At 41.5% G+C, this 19,903-nt stretch overlaps 1 protein-coding gene across 1 annotated transcript in view; it reads left to right on the top strand.

Annotated features, from left to right (window-relative positions):
- Positions 1-19,903, top strand: part of LONP2 (lon peptidase 2, peroxisomal) — a 93,573-nt gene that overhangs the window by 11,440 nt on the left and 62,230 nt on the right. The window contains exons 4-7 of the mRNA XM_005664451.4: positions 1,760-1,882; positions 5,674-5,837; positions 7,185-7,279; positions 14,458-14,716. Coding sequence (XP_005664508.3) covers positions 1,760-1,882; positions 5,674-5,837; positions 7,185-7,279; positions 14,458-14,716 — 641 coding nt within the window. The remainder of the gene's footprint in view (positions 1-1,759; positions 1,883-5,673; positions 5,838-7,184; positions 7,280-14,457; positions 14,717-19,903) is intronic.

Raw genomic sequence — 19,903 nt, 5'->3', positions numbered from 1 at the left:
CTTTTTGCTATTTCTTGGGCCGCTCTCGCGGCATATGGAGGTTCCCAGGCTAGGGGTCTAATTGGAGCTGTAGCCACCGGCCTACGCCAGAGCCACAGCAACGCGGGATCCGAGCCGAGTCTGCGACCTACACCACAGCTCACGGCAACGCCGGATCGTTAACCCACTGAGCAAGGGCAGGGACCGAACCCGCAACCTCATGGTTCCTAGTCGGATTTGTTAACCACTGCGCCACGACGGGAACTCCGGCTTTGTCACTTCTTACTCGGATCTAGTAAGTGTTGCCTTGCAGGTAAGAGGTACTGGAGACCCACAGAAGTAGTTAAGATGCTTTTACACGTAAATGGACTTTTAAAAGTGATTGCTTTACATTTTCAGATATTCAGGCTGTTCTTTTATTTGCATTATCAGTACTGGCAGTTTGTCAATTTATGGAAAAAGTGAAAATGAGAATAATAAAAAGATAAATATTTAAATCAAATGTATAAATATGCTTTGTCTCACTGCTTTTTTTTTTTTTTTTTTTGTCTTTTTGCTATTTCTTGGGCCGCTCCCACGGCATATGGAGGTTCCTAGGCTAGGGGTCATATTGGAGATTGGAGCTGTAGCTGCCAGCCCCACCACAGCCACAGCAATGCCAGATCCGAGCCACGTCTGTGACCTACATCACAGCTTGTGGCAATGCCAGATCCTTAACCCGCTGAACGAAGCCAGAGCTCAAACCTGCATCCCCGTGGATCCTAGTCAGTTTTGTTTCCGCTGTGCCACGATGGGAACTCCCTATCAGTGATTTTTAATTTCTGTTTCTTTGAAGTAGAAGGGGTTTTAAAGACACTTGAAAAATAATCCAAGTGCAGACTCTTAGATTTGAATATCTTTCCTCCAAACTGTAAGTTTGCTTGCACACTTATTTTTATAGTATTTTTAGCAGTCTGCTTCATTGAATCTTCTTAGAACATTTAAAGTTACTTTTCATTGAAACAGCTCTCATTTCATCAGTTTAATACTTCAACAGTATACTAGTAAGTGCAGTTAATGCAGACAGGTTGGGTTTAAGCATAAGAATTCAGTTCAGGTGGTAGGAGCAGCAATTGCAGGAGTTCTAGAGAGTAACCTGGAGCTGAGCCTTAGCAAGGTTGTTCACCAAGAGCCCCGAGAGCGTTATTTGCTCAGATTGTTCGTGGAGGTTGGTTAAAAGTGCTCCTAGTCTCTTGTGTGTGTAAAAATTTAATGTTTTGAACCTAGGACTTGCTTAAACCTAATATGTAGATACATTTGGGCTTTAAGAGACTCATTCCCAGAAAGAGTTGACATAAAATGTGTCGCTCTAAGGAGTTCCTGTTGCAGCTCAGTGGGTTAAGACCCCAGCACTGTCTCTCTGAGGATGTGGGTTCAATCCCTGGCCTCGCTCAGTGGGTAAAGGATCTGGCGTTGCCACAGGCTGTGGCGTAGGCCTGCAGCTGCAGCTCTGAGTTTGCCCCTAGCCTGGGAACTTCCATAGGTGTGACGATAAAAAGAAAAAAAAGAAGGGTTCTTGTTCTTACAATGATACACATCGCTTCTTTTTTATTTCTGTCTCTTTTAGGGTTCTGCTGTTTGTGTAAAATAACTTTGCTGGTAACTTGGTTGTATCAGCCACAGTGTGGCTGTGATTCTTGATAGGAGTGGTCTTTTTTACTTAACAGTTTAAGTCGTGAGTCTTGACTGCCTTGTGTTGAAGCATCTGTTTCTGAGAGGGTGATCCTGTAAATTTCCTCAGATTTTAGATGCTGTGAGTCTGGAGGAGCGGTTCAAGATGACCATACCACTGCTTGTCAGACAAATTGAAGGCCTGAAATTGCTTCAGAAAACCAGGAAACACAAGCAGGATGATGAGAAGCGGGTAAATGCTTCTTTTAATCCACTTCTTCACATTCCTAGTTGTTTTTGTGTGATGTGAGATTCCATTTTTGTTTTTTGAAGAAAAAAAAATGAGGGAATAAAGACAGGAACAAAGAAGAAACAAGTTCATTGTCTCTTACTACCAGAGTTGCTGATACAATTTTGAATTCTAGTTTGTCTCTCTCTGCTCCTTCTCCATGTCTGGATCCCCCCCCCCCCCCTTTTAAGCATGTAGATGTTTTCTCTTTTTTTTTTGGTTTTTGTTCTGGTAATCATTGAAAGGGTTGGTTTCCTAAGGCATTTCTCTTTCTGCCAAACATTGTGTAATGTTTTCAATATTTCAAAAATGAGCAAATAACTGCAGTGAGTGTCTTTGGGTATCACTTTTTTTCACTGCGTGCGGTGTTAAGAACATACCACAGAATTGTTTCTTAAAAGGTCTCTGTCAGCGTATTGTGCCATAATTTGGCTGAATTTTTTATTTTAACATATTGTTTTATAATATGTAATTATAAACGTAATTATAATTATGTTTCAGTTTTCATTTGCTCCAACTGTTAAGTCTTTTCCTTGAAGTTGAGTCTTCTATCTGCTAGAGATTTGATAATATCCACTTTCCTTGTAGTTTTCCTTTAGTTGATTTTTTTTTAAAGTATTTCACTCTTTAACCCATGTGTAATTGAATATACTCTGTTACTAAGGTGAAGAAAGCTGTTGTATTTTTTCCCCAAAGCTTTTTATTTGACCTAACAGCATTATTAAGTAATCCTTTACTTCCCCACTGATTTGTGTGACCTTCATTATTGTCCATTTACATGGATGATGGGGCCTGTCTGAAGACTGCCTTGAACTGTTGACCTTACTGTTGTTATGTGTGGGCAGAGTTGAGATCCAGAAAATATATCTGATGTGGACAAGAGTGAAAATGATGGTTCTCCAAAAGCTGTTGGAGAACCAGAAGGCTGTTGGTAGTTAAGTGAAAGGTTGAGGGAGGACACTCTGGAGACAGAAGAGCAGGCATGAAGGATTCCTTCCTGGTGGGACTAGGACTAAAGAAGGGGCAGGAAAGTAGGCTGAGAAGGAGAGGTGGGAGCAGCTTGTCTGGTGGTGGGTGTTCTAGGACGCCACGCTGTTGAGAGCAAACACCAGAAATCTGAATCATTCTGACTGGAGAGCAGATCATTCACTCAGGTTATTCATTTTGTGCAGAAAGACAAGCCAATGCATACTCGGCATTGGGATACACAGAAAACTCACAGCTTCCCAGCAGCTAATATTGCCATTTCTTAAAAGGCAGGTTGTTCAAACTTGCTCAAGAAAAGTATCATGCAAGCAGCCGTTACTCTCAAATGTAGGAATCAGGAGTTGCTGTTGTGGCTCAGAGGTAACGAGCACAACTAGCATCCATGGGGATACAGCTTTGATCCCTGGCCCCGCTCAGTGGGTTAAGGATCCAGCATTGCCGCTAGCTGTGGTGTGGGTCATAGATGCTGCTCAGATCTGGCACTGCAGTGGTGAAGGCTGGGAGCTACAGCTCTGATTCGACCCCTAGCCTGGAAACTTCTATATGCCGCACTTGTGGCCCTTAAAAAGAGAGAGAGAAAGAAAATGAAACGTAGGAATCAGAGTATCCTAAAACTATCCCCTTGCCTGTTTCCCTAAGAGTTCAGAAGTGGGGGAGAAAATGGCATAAAAAAGAACTTTTGTCTCAATGAAATAATTGATGTGCTTTTTAAAAATCTCACTTTAAAAATATTTTTAGTTTTTTGTACCTTACAATATTAATTTGCTAATGGCTTATGTAAGAATCAAAGTATATATCTAATATTTCTGTTTTAGAAAATTACATTTTTTTTAGTTTTTAACCTTTTGTATTTGAATGTATTAAATAGGCAATTTCATAGGTTAAAAAAGAAATTCTGGAGTTCCCATCGTGGCGCAGTGGTTAATGAATCCAACCAGGAACCATGAGGTTTCGGGTTCGATCCCTGGCCTTGCTCAGTGGGTTAAGGATCCGGCATTGCCGTGAGCTGTGGTGTTGGTTGCAGACGTGGCTTGGATCCTGCATTGCTGTGGCTCTGGCATAGGCCGGCAGCGACAGCTCCGATGAGACCCCTAGCCTGGGAACCTCCATATGCCGTGGGAGAGGCCCAAGAAATGACCAAAAAAAAAAAAAAAAAAGACAAAAAAAAAAAAAGAAATTCTGAGGTTTTTAAATTAAATACCAGTATACCATTTTGCTCCAGTAATGGCCAGAGTGGATTCATGATAATAATGAGTAGAGAATTTCAGAAGGTAGTTTTTAAAAATGATAGCGTCATGGAGAAAGAGAACCCAAATACGACCATTTGACCTGGCCGAGGAGACGGTTGTTGGATTGTTCCAAAGAAGAATTACAGCTCCGTGGAGACAAAAGCCAAAGTACAAAGTACAAATTACTAAGTCACTGGTAAGGAAGGGGAAGCGGTGGTTAAAGCCTCTCGTTGGAAAAGCAGAACCTCACAAGGGAAGTAAAAGGCATGTAGTTAACAGGAAGGGACCACTGATAAGATAAAACATTTTGAAAGGAGGCAGACTTTTCTAAGTGTGTTGCACACAGAGGCCGAGGTGGAGATGGTGAACTTGAGAGTGTATGCTATCGTCTGTGCACGTGGGTTGGAAAAGAATTTCTGGACTCTTAGCGGCGAGAAAAGAAAGAATTTATTAAGCATGGTGAGGTGGAGAGAAGGTCGCGTTTATTGAGAGATAAGAGACGCCACAAGCACTGCAGGACAACTTCCTGGCAATCCGGAGAGCCAGCTCCAAAGAAAGAAGAGCTTAAAGTGAGAGGTGCTATGCTAGCCGCAGGGTGACTTCCTGACGATCAGGGAGAGCCGACTCTTGAGCACAAAGGTCGACTCTTGAGCACAAAGGTCGTGTCTTTTTATAACCCTGTGATACACCTGCTGATCTGCTGACCTGCTGACGGGTTGGGGAAAAAGGAGTCTTACACTTGCTGGGTGGTTGGGATATATCATGGCCTATAGGGGCAGGGTGAGGGGTGGCCACATACCTTTCCTAGTAGGGGGTAGGAGCTGGCCAGTGCTTACAGTGGGGAAAGGGGCATTTCACTGAGGTGAGTGGGGCGATGATAAAGGACTGGTAATTCTCGTCTTGGCCAAAGGCTTTTGCGTTCCATATCCTTGAAGGGGCCTTGAAGCCCAACAGTGTAGAGGGAAAAATGCTAAGTAGTTACGAAAATAGTGGCTATAGTAGGAGCTCAAAAAAAAAAAAAAAAAAAAGAAAAAAAGAAAGAAAAGAAACAAGGCAATTCCTAGATGTTTTAATTATTTCCAGTAGCCAGTTCCTTGATTTTTTTTTTTTTTTCCCCTCATGCAGGCAATATAAGCACATACGGAAGAACCTTACCTTGGTCTGCTTTTTATTCTTACTTATTTTCAAAAATTTTTAAAGTATAGTTGATTTACAATGTTGTGTCAGTTTCTGCTCTACAGCAAAGTGACCCAGTGATACATATATTACACATATATACACACATTCTATTTCTCATATTATCTTTCATCATGTTCCATCACAAGAATTGGATGTAGTTATCTGTGCTGTACAGTAGGATTGGTCTCCTTTTTCAATTCTGCGGCCTTCGTATGTACCTATGCCTCCTACTTACCATTCTGAACTTTAAAGATTTGGAATCTAACTATAAAAATGTTTACTTAGCCCCTTACGTGTAGCTAGGTCCTCTGTTTCCAGTTTATTTCGATGTAGAGTTTACTCTTCTACCTGCTATGTTAGGTTATAGCAATACGCCCTATTCGGAGGATTACACACATCCCAGGAGCTTTAGAAGATGAGGATGAGGATGAAGATAATGATGATATTGTCATGCTAGAGAAGAAAATACGCACATCCAATATGCCAGAGCAGGCCCACAAAGTCTGTGTCAAAGAGATAAAAAGGTACGTTGTGGAAGCTGTTCATTCATTAGTTTTTTTCGTTTTGCTTATTAATGTTCATAGTTCTTGCTCGTGGAAACAAATCTGCTACGTTGCATTACGAAGCTGAGTCATTTGTCTTAGAGTCTTTGATCTTTCTCCTTTCCTAGTTTAGTGTGTTATGGACCACTCTGCTCATCTTATCTTTCCACCTGTCAGCTCTCACGTCTCTCGTCTTTATGGCTTTCCTAATTCTCAGGTTATAGCTGTGATCTGTATGGAATGCTTTTTCCCCTTCATTTCCCTACCACAACCTGGTTCTTAAAATGTTCTTGGTACTCCTGAATCAACGTCACTTCCACTGATGTCTTTCTCGAATGCTGGGTAGGTGCTGCCACTCCGCCACCTACACTGTGCTGTGAGACACGATCATTGTTGCGGCTGCCTTTTCGTAGTCTTCAATAATGGACCATATTTGCTTGAAAATAATCTTTATTCAGTTATTACTGTGTTCTTGACATGTCACTGTTTTCTTCCTTAGCTTATAAACCCTAGAGGGCAGGGACTGTCAGGTTCTCTTTGTATAAGAAGAGTACAGGGTAACTTTGATGGCAGGATAGGCATGTGGGTTTATTACATTTTCCACGATCTCAGGGTTCAAGAGAAAAGCAGTTTTTCCTTTCCATACTTGTAACATTGTAACTGTATTGCATTTTCTGTTATGAATGAGTCATAATCAACCTAACTGAATGTTCAGTAACTGAAGATTTGACCTCTGAGGTTCACAGTTAAGAACATAAATAAATGTAGTTGAGGCATATTTTATATTGACTCTGACATTAGTTAATAAATGCAGACTGTCTATTGTATGCAAAATGCTTTATTAAGCACTGCATATATAAGAGAAGTTGCATTTTTTTGTTAAATGATGAGCTGACTTCTCTGATACAAAACCATATGTAATTATTATATTATGCATGGTTAGGCACTTCAGTAAATGAGTAAGTGTGATTTGAGACTCTCGCTGTGAGATGCTTTATCGCAGGCCATATTTCAAGCATACAGTCAGATATAATGTTTCCCACTATTTAAAACAAAACAGTCATCCATTTAAAACAAAATAATCATTTATTATTATTAACTAGATCTTTAAAAACTTTTTCAGACTTGTTTAACCAAACATGCATGATATATCTGACCAAGAAAGGGAGATATACTTGATTTTTTATTATTAACTACATCTTTAAAAACTTTTTCAGACTTGTTTAACCACACATGCATGATATCTGACCAAGAAAGGGAGATATACTTGACTTTTCTGTTTTACGGAATTTTTCTTGAACAGTTTTGCTGTGTATTCTTTTCCTGCAGGCTCAAGAAAATGCCTCAGTCAATGCCAGAATATGCTCTGACTAGAAATTATCTAGAACTTATGGTGGAACTTCCCTGGAACAAAAGTACAACTGGTGAGTGAACAAAATAACTCTTTTTGCAGTCTAATTGTCCCACAGGAAGCTCAAGCAAATTCTCTTGAAATGCTCCCCATTGATTATCTTCCTGTTACAGCTCTTTATGATGTTAAAACTACAGACTGAGCTTGTGTCACCTAGGTTTTAGGATGAAACGTGATAAGGAAGTGCTCTATGCCAGTGCCCTTTGCCTGATGTTGGAAAAAGTAGGATTTTCTGTAATTGGTGAAATATGTGTTTCTTAATATTATCAGTCAGGCAGACAATAAACTTTTATATCTAAGTGCTCTGTGTTAGGAGCTAAGATAACCAACATTTTTGAAATAGTTGACATTAAGGGCCAATCAGTACTAGAGACAGTAAATCTTTGTTTTCTAAAAGAAATTGCATATAAAAACAAGATAACCAACAATTTCGAAATAGTTGACATGAAGGACCAATCAGTACTAGAGACAATAAATTTTTGTTTTCTAAAAGAAATTGCATATAAAAACAAGATAACAGTAAGACACTTTTACCTTTTGGATGTTTGTTTTCCTTGGACCAGAACCTTTTAAAGAGTTTAAATCCTTTTTATTCCTCTGTTCTTCAATAGAGTTTTCTTTCTATCAGGAGTATTTTATACCAGTTTTTTAATGAATTTGCTCTGTATTTTCTCTTGGGTTGAGAAATAGGCTTAATTCTTTCAGAATTTTCAGAATCGGGGCGTTCCCGTCATGGTACAGTGGAAACAAATCCCACTAGGAACCATGAGGTTGCAGGTTCAGTCCCTGGCCTCGCTCAGTGGGTTAAGGATCCGGCATTGCTGTGAGCTGTGGCGTAGGCCAGCAGCTGTACCTCCTATTAGACCTCTAGTCTGGGAACCTCCACATGCCTTGAGTGCGGCCCTTAAAAGCAAAAAAAAAATAAAATAAAATAAAATAAGAATTTTCAGAGTCATTTGATTTGCATTTATTTCTGTCATCAGACACTTTTGTTAAACTTACATACAAGATTTATTGAGTTCATCAGTGGGTCAGTTGTCTGAACTAAGCAGGCATAAAAATAGCTATGTGGTTGACTTCTGAAAATTGAAAAGATATGTTGTTCTGGCTAATAAAACTCCTCCTCCCTTTAAAACAATGCTGAAGATTTTTTGACGGCACCCATGGCATGTGAAAATTCCCAGTCCAGGGCTCGAACCCGAGCCATAGTAGCAACTCAAGCCACTTCAGTGACAACATCGGATCCTTAACCCACTGCACCACAGGAGAACTCCAACGCTAGAGATTTTGCAGAGTGTTAGCCCAAAACATGTGTTTATGCCCCATATAACCGGATTTTAGGATCTTGAACTTTTAATGGTAAACATACTTTCCTGTTAACCTACAGAGCACCATCCTCTCTAGTATTGAGAATTAAACTTATTGTTATTTTTTTTTTTTTTTTTTTTGTCCCAAAGAGGGCCCAGAATCATGGGCTACAATTTTAGGTAGAGCGGTGGGGTTAAGCCTCATCGTGGAGGTGATATTTGTACAAATACTTAGAAAAGACATGGCCGGAGTTGTGCTCTATAATATCAGCTGTTCTGATGTCCTGTTGGGTACACATGGCTCAGTGAAACATCCCTCTTAGGCAGCACATTTTTATTGTGCACTTAAGTAACCATACCTTCACCCAAAGCACTGGCTCTAAAGGAGAAAATGTTAGACAAGGACATAGTGAGTGCTTAGAGGAGCAAAAGACCTTTCAGAGCATTTTAAGACATTGAAGTCATAAAGTTAAGATACCTATATACACTTGATTCAGTTCTCTAAACACCTAGCCCTGTGTAACTGACTTCAAGAAGGGTTTCTGATAAAAACTGTTCCTTCAAGGAATAGTAAAGCTTATTAAGTACAAAAAAAAAAAAAAAAAAAAGATGGCACAGAATGGGGCAATGTTAAAGTAGCCCATTCGACTTAGTTTTTGGTGTTTTTTTTAATGGCTGCACCCACGGCATATGGAAGTTCTTGGGCCCAGGGATTGAATTCCAGCCACACCTGGGACCTACACCACAGCCGTGGCAGTGCTGGATCCTTTAATCCACTGAGCCGGGCCAGGGATGAAACCTGCGCCTCCACAGTCACTGGAGCCACTGCAGGCAGGTTCTTAACCCAGCATGCCACAGCGGGAACTCCCTTAATTAGATTTTTGACAGGATCACTTCGCATACGTATTAACGTGTGTGGCTACAAACTGAGATAAAATTGGCGTAATCATTTTCCTTATGTTTTGACCACCTTTAGATTTCATTCCTGTTCTTTGGTTCTTGTTTTGGGAAGCAGGTACCTTATAAGTTATGCTAATTGTTCCTTCAAATGAATACTTTGTAAGTTCGCGTTTATCCCATTCTTTAGATTTTGGTTAAGTTTCTCTTTCTAGTTGAGCATTTGTATATAAAGTTAAAAGGCCAATTGACATTTTTGCTTTCTCCTAAATTCTATGAATCCATAAATTTTTATTAAGTGAAATCAGGTTATGCTGGTAAATTATAAAAGCAATTGTTTAGAAATACTAGGAAATTTTTTCTTTGTGTTCTTGTATTATTGAGGTATAGTTGACATACAGTGAACTGCACATGTGTAATGTGTATATTTTGATGAACTGTAAGTATGCACCTGTAGTACCATTATCATAATTTTACTTTTTATTTATTTATTTATTATTATTATTATTTTTTTTTAGGGCCCCATTTGCGGCATCTGGAGGTTCCCAGGCTAGGGTCCAATCAGAGCTACAGCTGCCAGCCTACACCACAGCCACAGCAACGCTAGATCCAAGATGCGTCTGTGATCTACGTCACAGCTCATGGCAACGCCGGATCCTTCACCCACTAAGCGAGGCCAGGGATCGAACCTGCAACCTCGTAGTTGCTAGTCGGATTCGTTTCTGCTGTGCCACGATAGGAACTCCAGTACCATTACCATAATTAAGAAAATGAACATATTCTTCACCTCTGAGTTTGCTCATGCTTCCCTGTGACCCTTCCCTCCATTTCCTCCCAGCCTTCCCATCCCCAAGCGGCCACTATAGAGTAGTTGATATTTTCAAAAATTTTCTATAGATGGAATGATACAGCATGTGCTCCTTTTTGGAGGGTTCCATCACTCAGCATAATTATTTTAAAATTCATCCATGTTAATGCATGTATCAGTAGTTGGTTTATCCAGTTACCTGTTGGTGGACATTTGGGTTGTTTCCCGGTTTTTGACAACTGTATATTAAACAGGTGCAAACTGGGAGTTCCCTGATGGCTCAGCCGGGTTAAGGATCTGGCATTGTCACTGCCATGGTTTGGGTTTGATACCTGGCCGGGAAGTGCTGCATGCCACGGGTGCACCCCCCCCCCCCAAAAAAATAACAATAATTAAAACAGCTACAATCTATGCTGGTAAATTTTTTTTTTTTCTTTTCTTTTTATGGCCGCAGTTGTGGCATATGGAGCTGCAGCTGCTGGCCTACATCACAATGCAGGATCCAAGCTGCACCTGTGACCTACACCACAGCTCATGGCATTGCCGGATCCATAACCCACTGAGTGGGGCCGGGGATCGGACACACATCCTCATGGTTACTAGTTGGGTTCATAACCTGCTAAGCCACCATGGGAACTCCCTATGCCGGTAGATTTATTTCTTAATTTAGTTCATGTTTACATTTATGAAATACTGCCTTCTAGTTGAAGAGGTTTTACTGGAGTTAAATTTCTTGGTTTAACTCTTCTTCTTTTTTTTTTTTTTTTTTTTTTTTTGGCTTTTTAGGGCTGCACCTGCGGCACAGGGAGGTTCCCAGGCTAGGGGTTGAATCAGAGGTGTAGCCACAGGCCCACACCATAGCCACAGCCACGCCAGATCCGAGCCACATCTGCAACCTACTTCGCAGCTCACGGCAGCGCCAGGTCCTTAACCCACTGAGGGAGGCCAGGGATCGAACCTGCATCCTCATGGATGCCAGTCAGATTCATTTTCACTGATCCATGATGGGAACCCCTGGTTTAATTCTTAATTGGAAAATTTCTGGAAACACTGTAGTAGGATGCCTGCAGGGGAGGGTGCATTCCCATAGTTAGCCCCTAGTCGTCACCAGGTCAGTTTGGATTGTCTGTCCCTCTGGCTCTAGCTGGGCTGTTGGGAAATCTCTTTGGGTTCACAGAGTCTTCCGTTAACCCCTAACTCTCCAGTGCCTACTTGTAAGTGAGGTAGGTTCTTGCTGTGAGATTGGGGGAGGGCTCTGCTCCCTGTTAGTTTACACTTGGGAAAGAAGTTAATTCAAACTTTACAGGTTTAACTGCTCTGCTCTCATTTCATCTGCTAAGCTTCCATGTTGGTATGGGTGCAGTAGGTATCTGTTTGTGGCATTGATGGAGTTGTGACAATTTCCAAACCCTGTTTTTTTTTTGTCTTTCTTTTTCCCCATTTCTTGGGCCACTCCTGCGGCATATGGAGGTTCCCGGGCTAGGGGTCGAATCAGAGCTGTAGCCACTGGCTTACACCAGAGCCACAGAAACGCGGGATCCAAGCCCCATCTGTAACCTACACCACATCTCACGGCAACGCCAGATCCTTAACCCACTGAGCAAGGCCAGGGATCGAACCCGAAACCTCATGGTTCCTAGTCAGATTCGTTAACCATTGCACCACGACGGGAACGCCCCAAACGCTGTTACTTTCTCTTTAGACAGCAGGGCTAGCACGCAGTGTGCAGCCCATCTCGATAACTTGGTAACACCAGGGGTCTTGTCTTGAAATGTTGGTATTCTCTCGGTAATATTTTTCCAGGATTTATTTTAACTAATGACTTAAGGGAAATGCAGGGTGCATATAGTATAATGGTCTGAGAATATGAAAATTGCAGATTTTATTATTTGCTGTTCGTAGCCTAGTAAGTTATTCTAAGCTTCCACCCCTCACCCCTCGCCCTATTTATAAAGTGAAATTAATTACTAACTAGGAATTTTTATCAGGTTCGTTCAAGGTAATTGTAGAGAGTTGAGGGCAAAATGTTTATTTGAACAGAGGGCCGACTCCCATTCTTTACTATAATAACCCAGAAAATATGAAAACAAAGCAAAACTTACTTTTTTACAACTCAGAGAGTTTCTGCTGGATGTGTATTAGCATTAGAGATGCATAGCACTCATGGACCCATCATGAAAATGGTGTTCCATTATCATAGGTGCCTTTTTAGGTACAAAGTGATATTTTGATGGTAAGTTTTTCTCCTTGGACATGATATAATAAATACATTGATAACTTAATATTGAACTGTCTTTGCATGACTGAAATAAATCCCACCCGGGGCTTAGATTACTCTTGGAATAGACTTGATTTACCAACAGTTTTAGTATTTAGAGCTATACAAAATGGAATTGGTCTGAAGCGGGGGTTTTTTGTTTACTATGGTAGGTCTTCGTGTCAGTGTTAGCATCATAAAACAGGAAGCTTTCTTTCATTTATTCATCTATTCATTGGTTGGCTTCTGAAGCCTGGAAAGTGGAAGAAATTCTATTCTTCCTTTTCTAAATCACTCAGCCAGGACTCTGACTAAAATCAATAGTATGATAATTAAATTATGTATATTACTCCTTAGCTAGGTTTTTGTAGACTAGCTTGCAAACCAAACTACCATCTAAAGCCATTTTTTTTTTCTTGTAGCAAAGTGCATAGCAAGTTCCATCTTAGCGACTGAAAGGGTGGGCTTGTGTGTGTGTTTCTCCCTCTCATTTTTTCTTTCTCTTGTCCATATCCTATGATTGTAGACTATCCTGGCTGCCACCCAGCTGATGCATTCGTTTTGGCTTCCATGACCTAGTCTTTAATCTGTGATTATTTTAGGTACTAAAGCACATCAGTAAGCCTGATGACAACTTGGCTCTAGAAGCAGGGCCTGATTCATACATTTCTGGTGAGACTTTAATTGGTGGAACTTAGGCAGTTGTGTCTTGATTCTTTTTTTTTAACCCAGCCCTTCTGTTTTAGAAGATTAGCTGTTCAGATCTGCATGGAAATTTATTTATTTATTTACGTTTTTTTAGGGCTGCACCCATGGCATACGGAGGTTGCCAGGACTAGGGGTCTCATCAGAGCTACAGCTGCTGGCCTACACCACAGCTCACAGCACTGCTGGATCCTTGACCCAGTGAGCGAGGCCAGGGATTTAACCTGCGTCCTCATGGATGCTAGTCTGGTTTGTTAACCACTGAGCCACTGTGGGAACTCCCTGTGTGGAAATTTAGTTAGAAGGATGCACAGTGAAGTATGCTTTATAACTATAAACATTTGAAGATAGCCTAAATGCTCAGGAGTAGGACATTGAAGGCTTCAAAAAAAATCTTATCTTGAAAAATAGGTATGTGAGTTTGTGTGTGCATGTGTGCGTGAGTGCACGCACACGCGCACACACACACACAGAACCTGGAATGGTACACATTGAAATGAAGAAGGTAGTGATGCTCGCTAGGGGGCAATTGAGATTATGGGTGACTCTTTCCTCCTTTTTATTAGTGTCATCAGGTTTTGGGGAATGAGCATATATTACTAATATAATAAAAAAAAAGACATTTTTAAAAAAACAACAAATGCCAGCACAAATAAAATAGAAATAATGTGTTTCTAGAAAATTATTCCAGATGAAATGATGTGAATATTAACTTCTTGAGTTTTTGATTATGTAGTGTCTACTATTTCTGTAAATACTAAAATCTTAAGCAAAAAAAACCCAAATCTGGGTCTCCCCGAAGACTCATTCAGAAGGTTCCAAGACTGCTTTTGTCACATCCTTTTTCAAAAAAGTATTTTGGCCCTTACCAGACTGCAAAGAAGTTCTTCCCGGAGTTCTCATCATGGCTCAGCAGAAACGAATCTGACAAGCGTTCGTGAGGACGCAGGTTGAATTCCTGGCCTCTCTCGGTGCTTAAGGATCCAGCGTTGTCCATGAGCTGTGGTGTAGGTTGCAGACGTGGCTTGGATGTGGTGTGGCTGTGGCTGTGGTGTAGGCCAGCAGCTGCAGCTCCGATTCTCCCCCTAGCCTGGGAACCTCTATATGCTGTGAGTGTGGGCCCCCCGCCCCCCGCCTGCTGCAAAAAAAAAAAAAAAAAAGTTCTTCTGTTGAGATATTCCACGTGCTCAAGTTGTTTCTATTGGGTTCTCTGACAGACCGTCTGGACATTCGAGCTGCCAGGATTCTTCTGGATAATGACCATTATGCCATGGAAAAATTGAAGAAAAGAGTGCTGGAGTACTTGGCTGTCAGACAGCTGAAAAACAACCTGAAGGGCCCCATTCTGTGCTTTGTTGGCCCTCCTGGTGTTGGTAAAACAAGTGTGGGAAGATCAGTGGCCAAGACTCTGGGTCGAGAGTTCCACAGGATAGCCCTTGGAGGCGTGTGTGATCAGTCTGACATTCGCGGACACAGGTAGGATACTTCTCTTGGTTCCGTCTCTGATTTCCTTCCTTTTCATCTGACTGGTGTCTCCCCAAAAGCAAGGCATTACATGTATCTCTTTCTTAAAGGGCTGTTTGTGCTACTTTGAATGGAAAGGACATTCATGGTACTTACCTGCTAGCCTAGAGCCACTACCGTAATGGTATGCCCATACTAACCTTGGGTGATGATGGACGGGGTTGGCTGTGCCTCAGCTTTCTTGGAATCTCATTTGAATGCAATTACGAGTGAGTTATGATTAGATATTATAGTATCTTTATATTCACTTTGGCCCAGTACGTTTCATAAATAATGACCCATGACTTTTTTTTTTTTTAACTTTATGGCCCCACCTGTGGCATATGAAAGTTCCCAGGCCAGGGATTGACTCTGAGCCACAGCTGTGACCTAAGCTGTATAGCTCAGGGAGCACGAGATGCTTTAACCCACTGTGCCAGCAATGACCCAGGTTGCTGCAGTCAGATTCTTAACCCATTGCACCATAACGAGAGCTCCAGTGACCCATAACTTTTAGAGTTTAAAAAATAAGTGTAATAGTTCCCGTTGTGGCGCAGCAGAAACGAATCTGACTAGGAACCATGAGGTGGAGGGTTTGATCCCTGGCCTTGCTCAGTGGGCTAAGGATCCAGCGTTGCTGTAAGCTGTGGTGTAGGTCGCAGACGCAGCTCGGATCTGGCATTGTTGTGGCTGTGGTGTAGGCTGGCAGCAACAGCTCTGATTAGACCTGTAGCCTGGGAACCTCCATATGCCCCGGGTGCGGCCCTAAAAAAGACAAAAAACAAAAAGAAAAATAAGTGTAATAGCAGGCAGGAAGGAGGAGGTAAATCTTTGATAAGGAGCTTGCTCAGCGGCAGTGAACCCGACTAGGAACCATGAGGATTAGGGTTTGATCCCTGACCTCACTCAGTGGGTTAAGGATCTGGCGTTGCTGTGGGCTGTGGTGTCGGTTGCAGACAAGACTCAGATTGTGTTGCTGTGGCTGTGGCCTAGTCTGGAAGCTGCAACTCCAATTTGACCCCTCGTCTAGGACCTTCCGTATGCTGCAGGTGCAGCCCTAAAAAAAGCAAAAAAAAAAAAAAAAAAAAAAAAGAAAGCTTTGATAATAAATTTGTTCTGTTTGCAGTTTACACTTTCTTTCAAGGAGGCTGGTTTGCGATGTGAGTATGAGTAGGAAAGAGAAAGGCTAGGATAATTAAGGCTTATCCTTGCATTTTTTACACCCCTTCTATAAAAATACATTGAACTGTAAGAACTATGTCTCTGATTAATCTGAAAGTACTGGAATGAAATTTGCATGTTATATTCATTGCTTTGTTCTCTCCCGACGTCTGTTGCTCAAATTGGACCATGCCTTGAGAAAGCACAAACCTCTGTTTCACGGTTGCACGTTGTGAGGAAACATACCTATAGTGTATGTGTTAAGGAACATTCAGAAATGCAGAACATTTAGAAATGTAGAAATCATGAGCTGCTTAAAAAAATATGATGTTGTGTACCTGAGACTCATATCATGTTGTGTATTGATTATATCTCAAAACACTTGTTTTAGAGAAGCCATTTAACTTCAAAGTAGAACGTCATGTATCGGAAGAGAAAACATCGTCTATCCTCAAAATCATACCTCAGTCTTACAGTTGAAAAGCCATCCGGATTCTAAGGGGAGGGGGGGTTTGGCAGCCCTGCCAGGATAAGCATTGAACAACTGCTAGCGGCCAAGGCGGGTGGAAATACATATTTACAGTTTAGTGAACGTGGACTAAACTTGGATTGTGGGGGAAAAGAGAATATGATACTTTTTTTTTTTTTTTTGTCTTTTTGCCTTTTCTTGGGCCGCTCCCACGGCATATGGGGGTTTCCAGGCTAGGGGTCGAATCGGAGCTGTAGCCACTGGCCTACGCCAGAGCCACAGCAGCGTGGGATCCGAGCTGCGTCTGGGACCTACGTCACAGCTCACGGCAACGCCGGATCCTTAACCCACTGAGCAAGGCCAGGGATCGAACCCGCAACCTCATGGTTCCTAGTCGGATTCGTTAACCACTGCGCCACGACGGGACCTCTGAGAATATGATACTTTTAAAACATCTTATTTTCCATTTGTCTTCTTCATGAGATCCTTAGGCAGGGATGGGAAACTATTTCAGAAACTTTTTCTTAGAAAATGATTCTTTTTAGTCTCTTTTATTTGCCTATTTACGGTTCTTTAGGCACTGAAGAAAAATCCTTCCAAAATTTTAATAGCTAAGCAATGATAGCTGCAGATTAGGTCAGGAAATTGACTTGGGTCATCCTTTCAGGCAATTCCAACCATGTTTTTGTTGTCCGTGCTTATTCTCACATGTGCCACTAGAGGCTGTAGTTTGCTTTTGTAAAGAAATGGGCATCCTGGACCAATCTTGGAGAAGCCAGTTCTGGGGTCTAAATCTTCTGATGTTTTGAGCTTTAGGGAGGTATTCTCATGCAAGTGACTTGATTCCTGTATCTTCTTTACTTCCTCCTTTTGCTATCTGTAGTTATTGTGTAGGTATTCCATGGAATTTAGAGAGTGAGTTGGTGCAATTATCATCACGTGCACACAACATGTAGGTATTTGTCCTTACTTCTTCCTGCGTTGGTTGTTACTGATTATTCATTAAGGCTTGAAAAGTGCATAGTGCCTGGCACACAGTGAGCATTCATTAAAACTTAGCTTAAATTAAGATTTTAATTCTGTATCCTCAGTAGGACAAGTTTAGATTTATAAACTTCAGCGTGACTTTTAATAAAATTCAATCTGATTTTTAAATTGTACCCAAAATATCCTGGTTTTGGCATTTATTTAATTAATGTGGCAGGATTGTAGAAAATGTAGTTTCTGTGATGTTTGTTCATAGGTAATATGTACTGTCATAATCCCACCACTTGTTAGGAACATGGCGAGTTTAGACAGACTTCTGGGTTTCTTTCTTTTGTGCGTGCATGCGTGCGTGTGTGTGTGTGTGTGTGTGTGTGTTTGTGTTTGTCTTTTTAGGGCTGTACCCGTGGCATATGAAGGTTCCCAGGCTAGGGGTCCAATTGGAGCTGTAGCCACTGGCCTATGCAAGAGCCACAGCAACACGGGATCCGAGCCACGTCTGCAATCTACACCACAGCTCATGGCAACGCCGGATCCTTAATCCACTGAGCGAGGCCAGGGATTGAACACGCATCCTCGTGGATGCTAGTCGGGTTTGTTAACCACTGGGAACTCCGACAGATTTCTGTTTTAAATCTTCACTGAAATTGATATAAAATTTGTTCACTTTTTTCAAGTGAGTATACCTTTGTGTATGTGGCTGTCATTAAGAGAACTGAATCTAAAGAAGATAAAAATTTCTTCTTTTTTTTTTTTTTCCTTTTTATGGCCACACCTATGGCATATGGAAGTTCCCTGGCAAGGAGTCAAATGGGAGCTACAGCTACAGCAATGCCAGATCTGAGCCACATCTGTGACCTACACTGTAGCAATGCTGGATCCTAAACCCACGGAGCAGAGCCAGGGATTGATCGCACATCCTCATGGATACAACATCAGGTCCTTAACCCACTGAGCCATAATGGAAACTCCAAGAATTTCTTTTCTTTTTTTTTTTTTTTCTTTTTTTTTTCCTTTTTAGAGCTGTACCTGAGGCACGTGGAGGTTCCCAGGCTAGGAGTCGAATTGGAGCTACAGCTGCCAGCTTATGCCACAGCCACACTTGGGACCTAAACCATGTCTGTGACCTACACCACAGCTCACAGAAACTCCGGATCCCTAACCCACTGAGCAAGGCCAGGGATCGGATCCATATCCTCATGGATCCTAGTTGGGTTCCTTAACTGCTGAGCCAGGAAGGGAACTCCAAGAATTTATTTTCTTTATTGAGTCTTTTGTGAAGGGAGCTTTTGTATGTGTAAGTATAAGGTTTTTAGAAATGTATGGTGCATATTGAGGTTATAATCATTGCCAAATAAAAAGTATGTGAATTTGTCTTTTGAGTCATTCTGAAAGCCTGATTTCCGATACACCTTGCTGGTAAGTAAGTACTCCCTAGCCATCACTGTACCAGACGTTTCATTAAACACTCCAGCAACCTGCCCTTGTGCTGTTGGGGTCTTACTCCCCACCCACCCTCTCAATTATCAAAGCCTGGAGAAAATTACGTGAAAACCGGTTTGGAAGCAGGTAGAGAAGGGGCTGTGGTTAACTAGAGGGGCGGAGGGATTGGGAGCAGACTGTGCGCCTGTGTCAGAGGTAGGGGTCGAGGAGGCGACTGGAGGGGAGAAAGAACAGTAGAGGATTAGAGCATGACCAGGGGTGGGGTGTGCAGGAACAAGTGGTTCCATGTGACAGTTGAGGCATTTTGGGAACACCCAGGTCATGGCATTTAAGTACTGGTCACATGCTCACAAGCAGAGTTCAGGCGAAGTTTTGTTTTTGCTCAGCCTGAGTAGGCAGCACTGTTCTGCAGCCTTAAAATAGCCAGGGGAAAACAGAGCTGCTTTCTGTTGTCTGTCCTGCTTATTCTCTCGATCCTGTTGTTGACTTTCCCTTTTTGCCCTGCATGGAGCTCCAGCCTTTTGGTAGAAGTACCTGTTTATGTGAAGGAAGATGCTAATACATTCGGAATTGATTTTAAAATCAACCTAAGACATGTCTTTCAGCGTGAAAGTGATCACGAGGCGGGAGATGGGGAAGAAAAAGAAAGACTCGCTTTACGTTTAAATCTGAAACTGGGAACATTATAGGGATCCGACTAAACATTGGCCCATTGTTTTGGTTGATATTATTTTGAGTGGATTAAAGGAAGAATAGTCATATTTATGCTGCATATTAACTAATGCATTTTTTCCAGTCTTAGCCTTTCTCATTTCTCATTATCTCCGTTGGGACTTTTCTAACTACCTTATAAGCCACAGAATGTCTGTTCTCATCTGTCAGTTTTTATGACTTACATTTTTATTTTTAAATCAGTTCATAGGCAGTAAGTATAAAGTGACTTCTTTTAGAATGAAGTTTTATGAAATCATGTTCATGTAACATTCTTTTCTCCATTAGCTGTTCCTCGGTGAATTATATTACTCTTGTGATAGTTCTCAAGTTATTGGTGACGGTAATTCTTTGGAAGTCGCTTACCAAGTGTTTGTTCAGATGATAAAATT

The sequence above is a fragment of the Sus scrofa genome, chromosome 6 (genome assembly GCF_054392235.1).
Source record: "Sus scrofa isolate SSC_HxYL_T2T_F1_AM1 chromosome 6, Sscrofa_HxYL_maternal_Yorkshire_Landrace_v2.0, whole genome shotgun sequence".
Taxonomy (NCBI): Eukaryota; Metazoa; Chordata; class Mammalia; order Artiodactyla; family Suidae; genus Sus; species Sus scrofa.
This window is presented reverse-complemented; position numbering and strand designations above follow the sequence as displayed.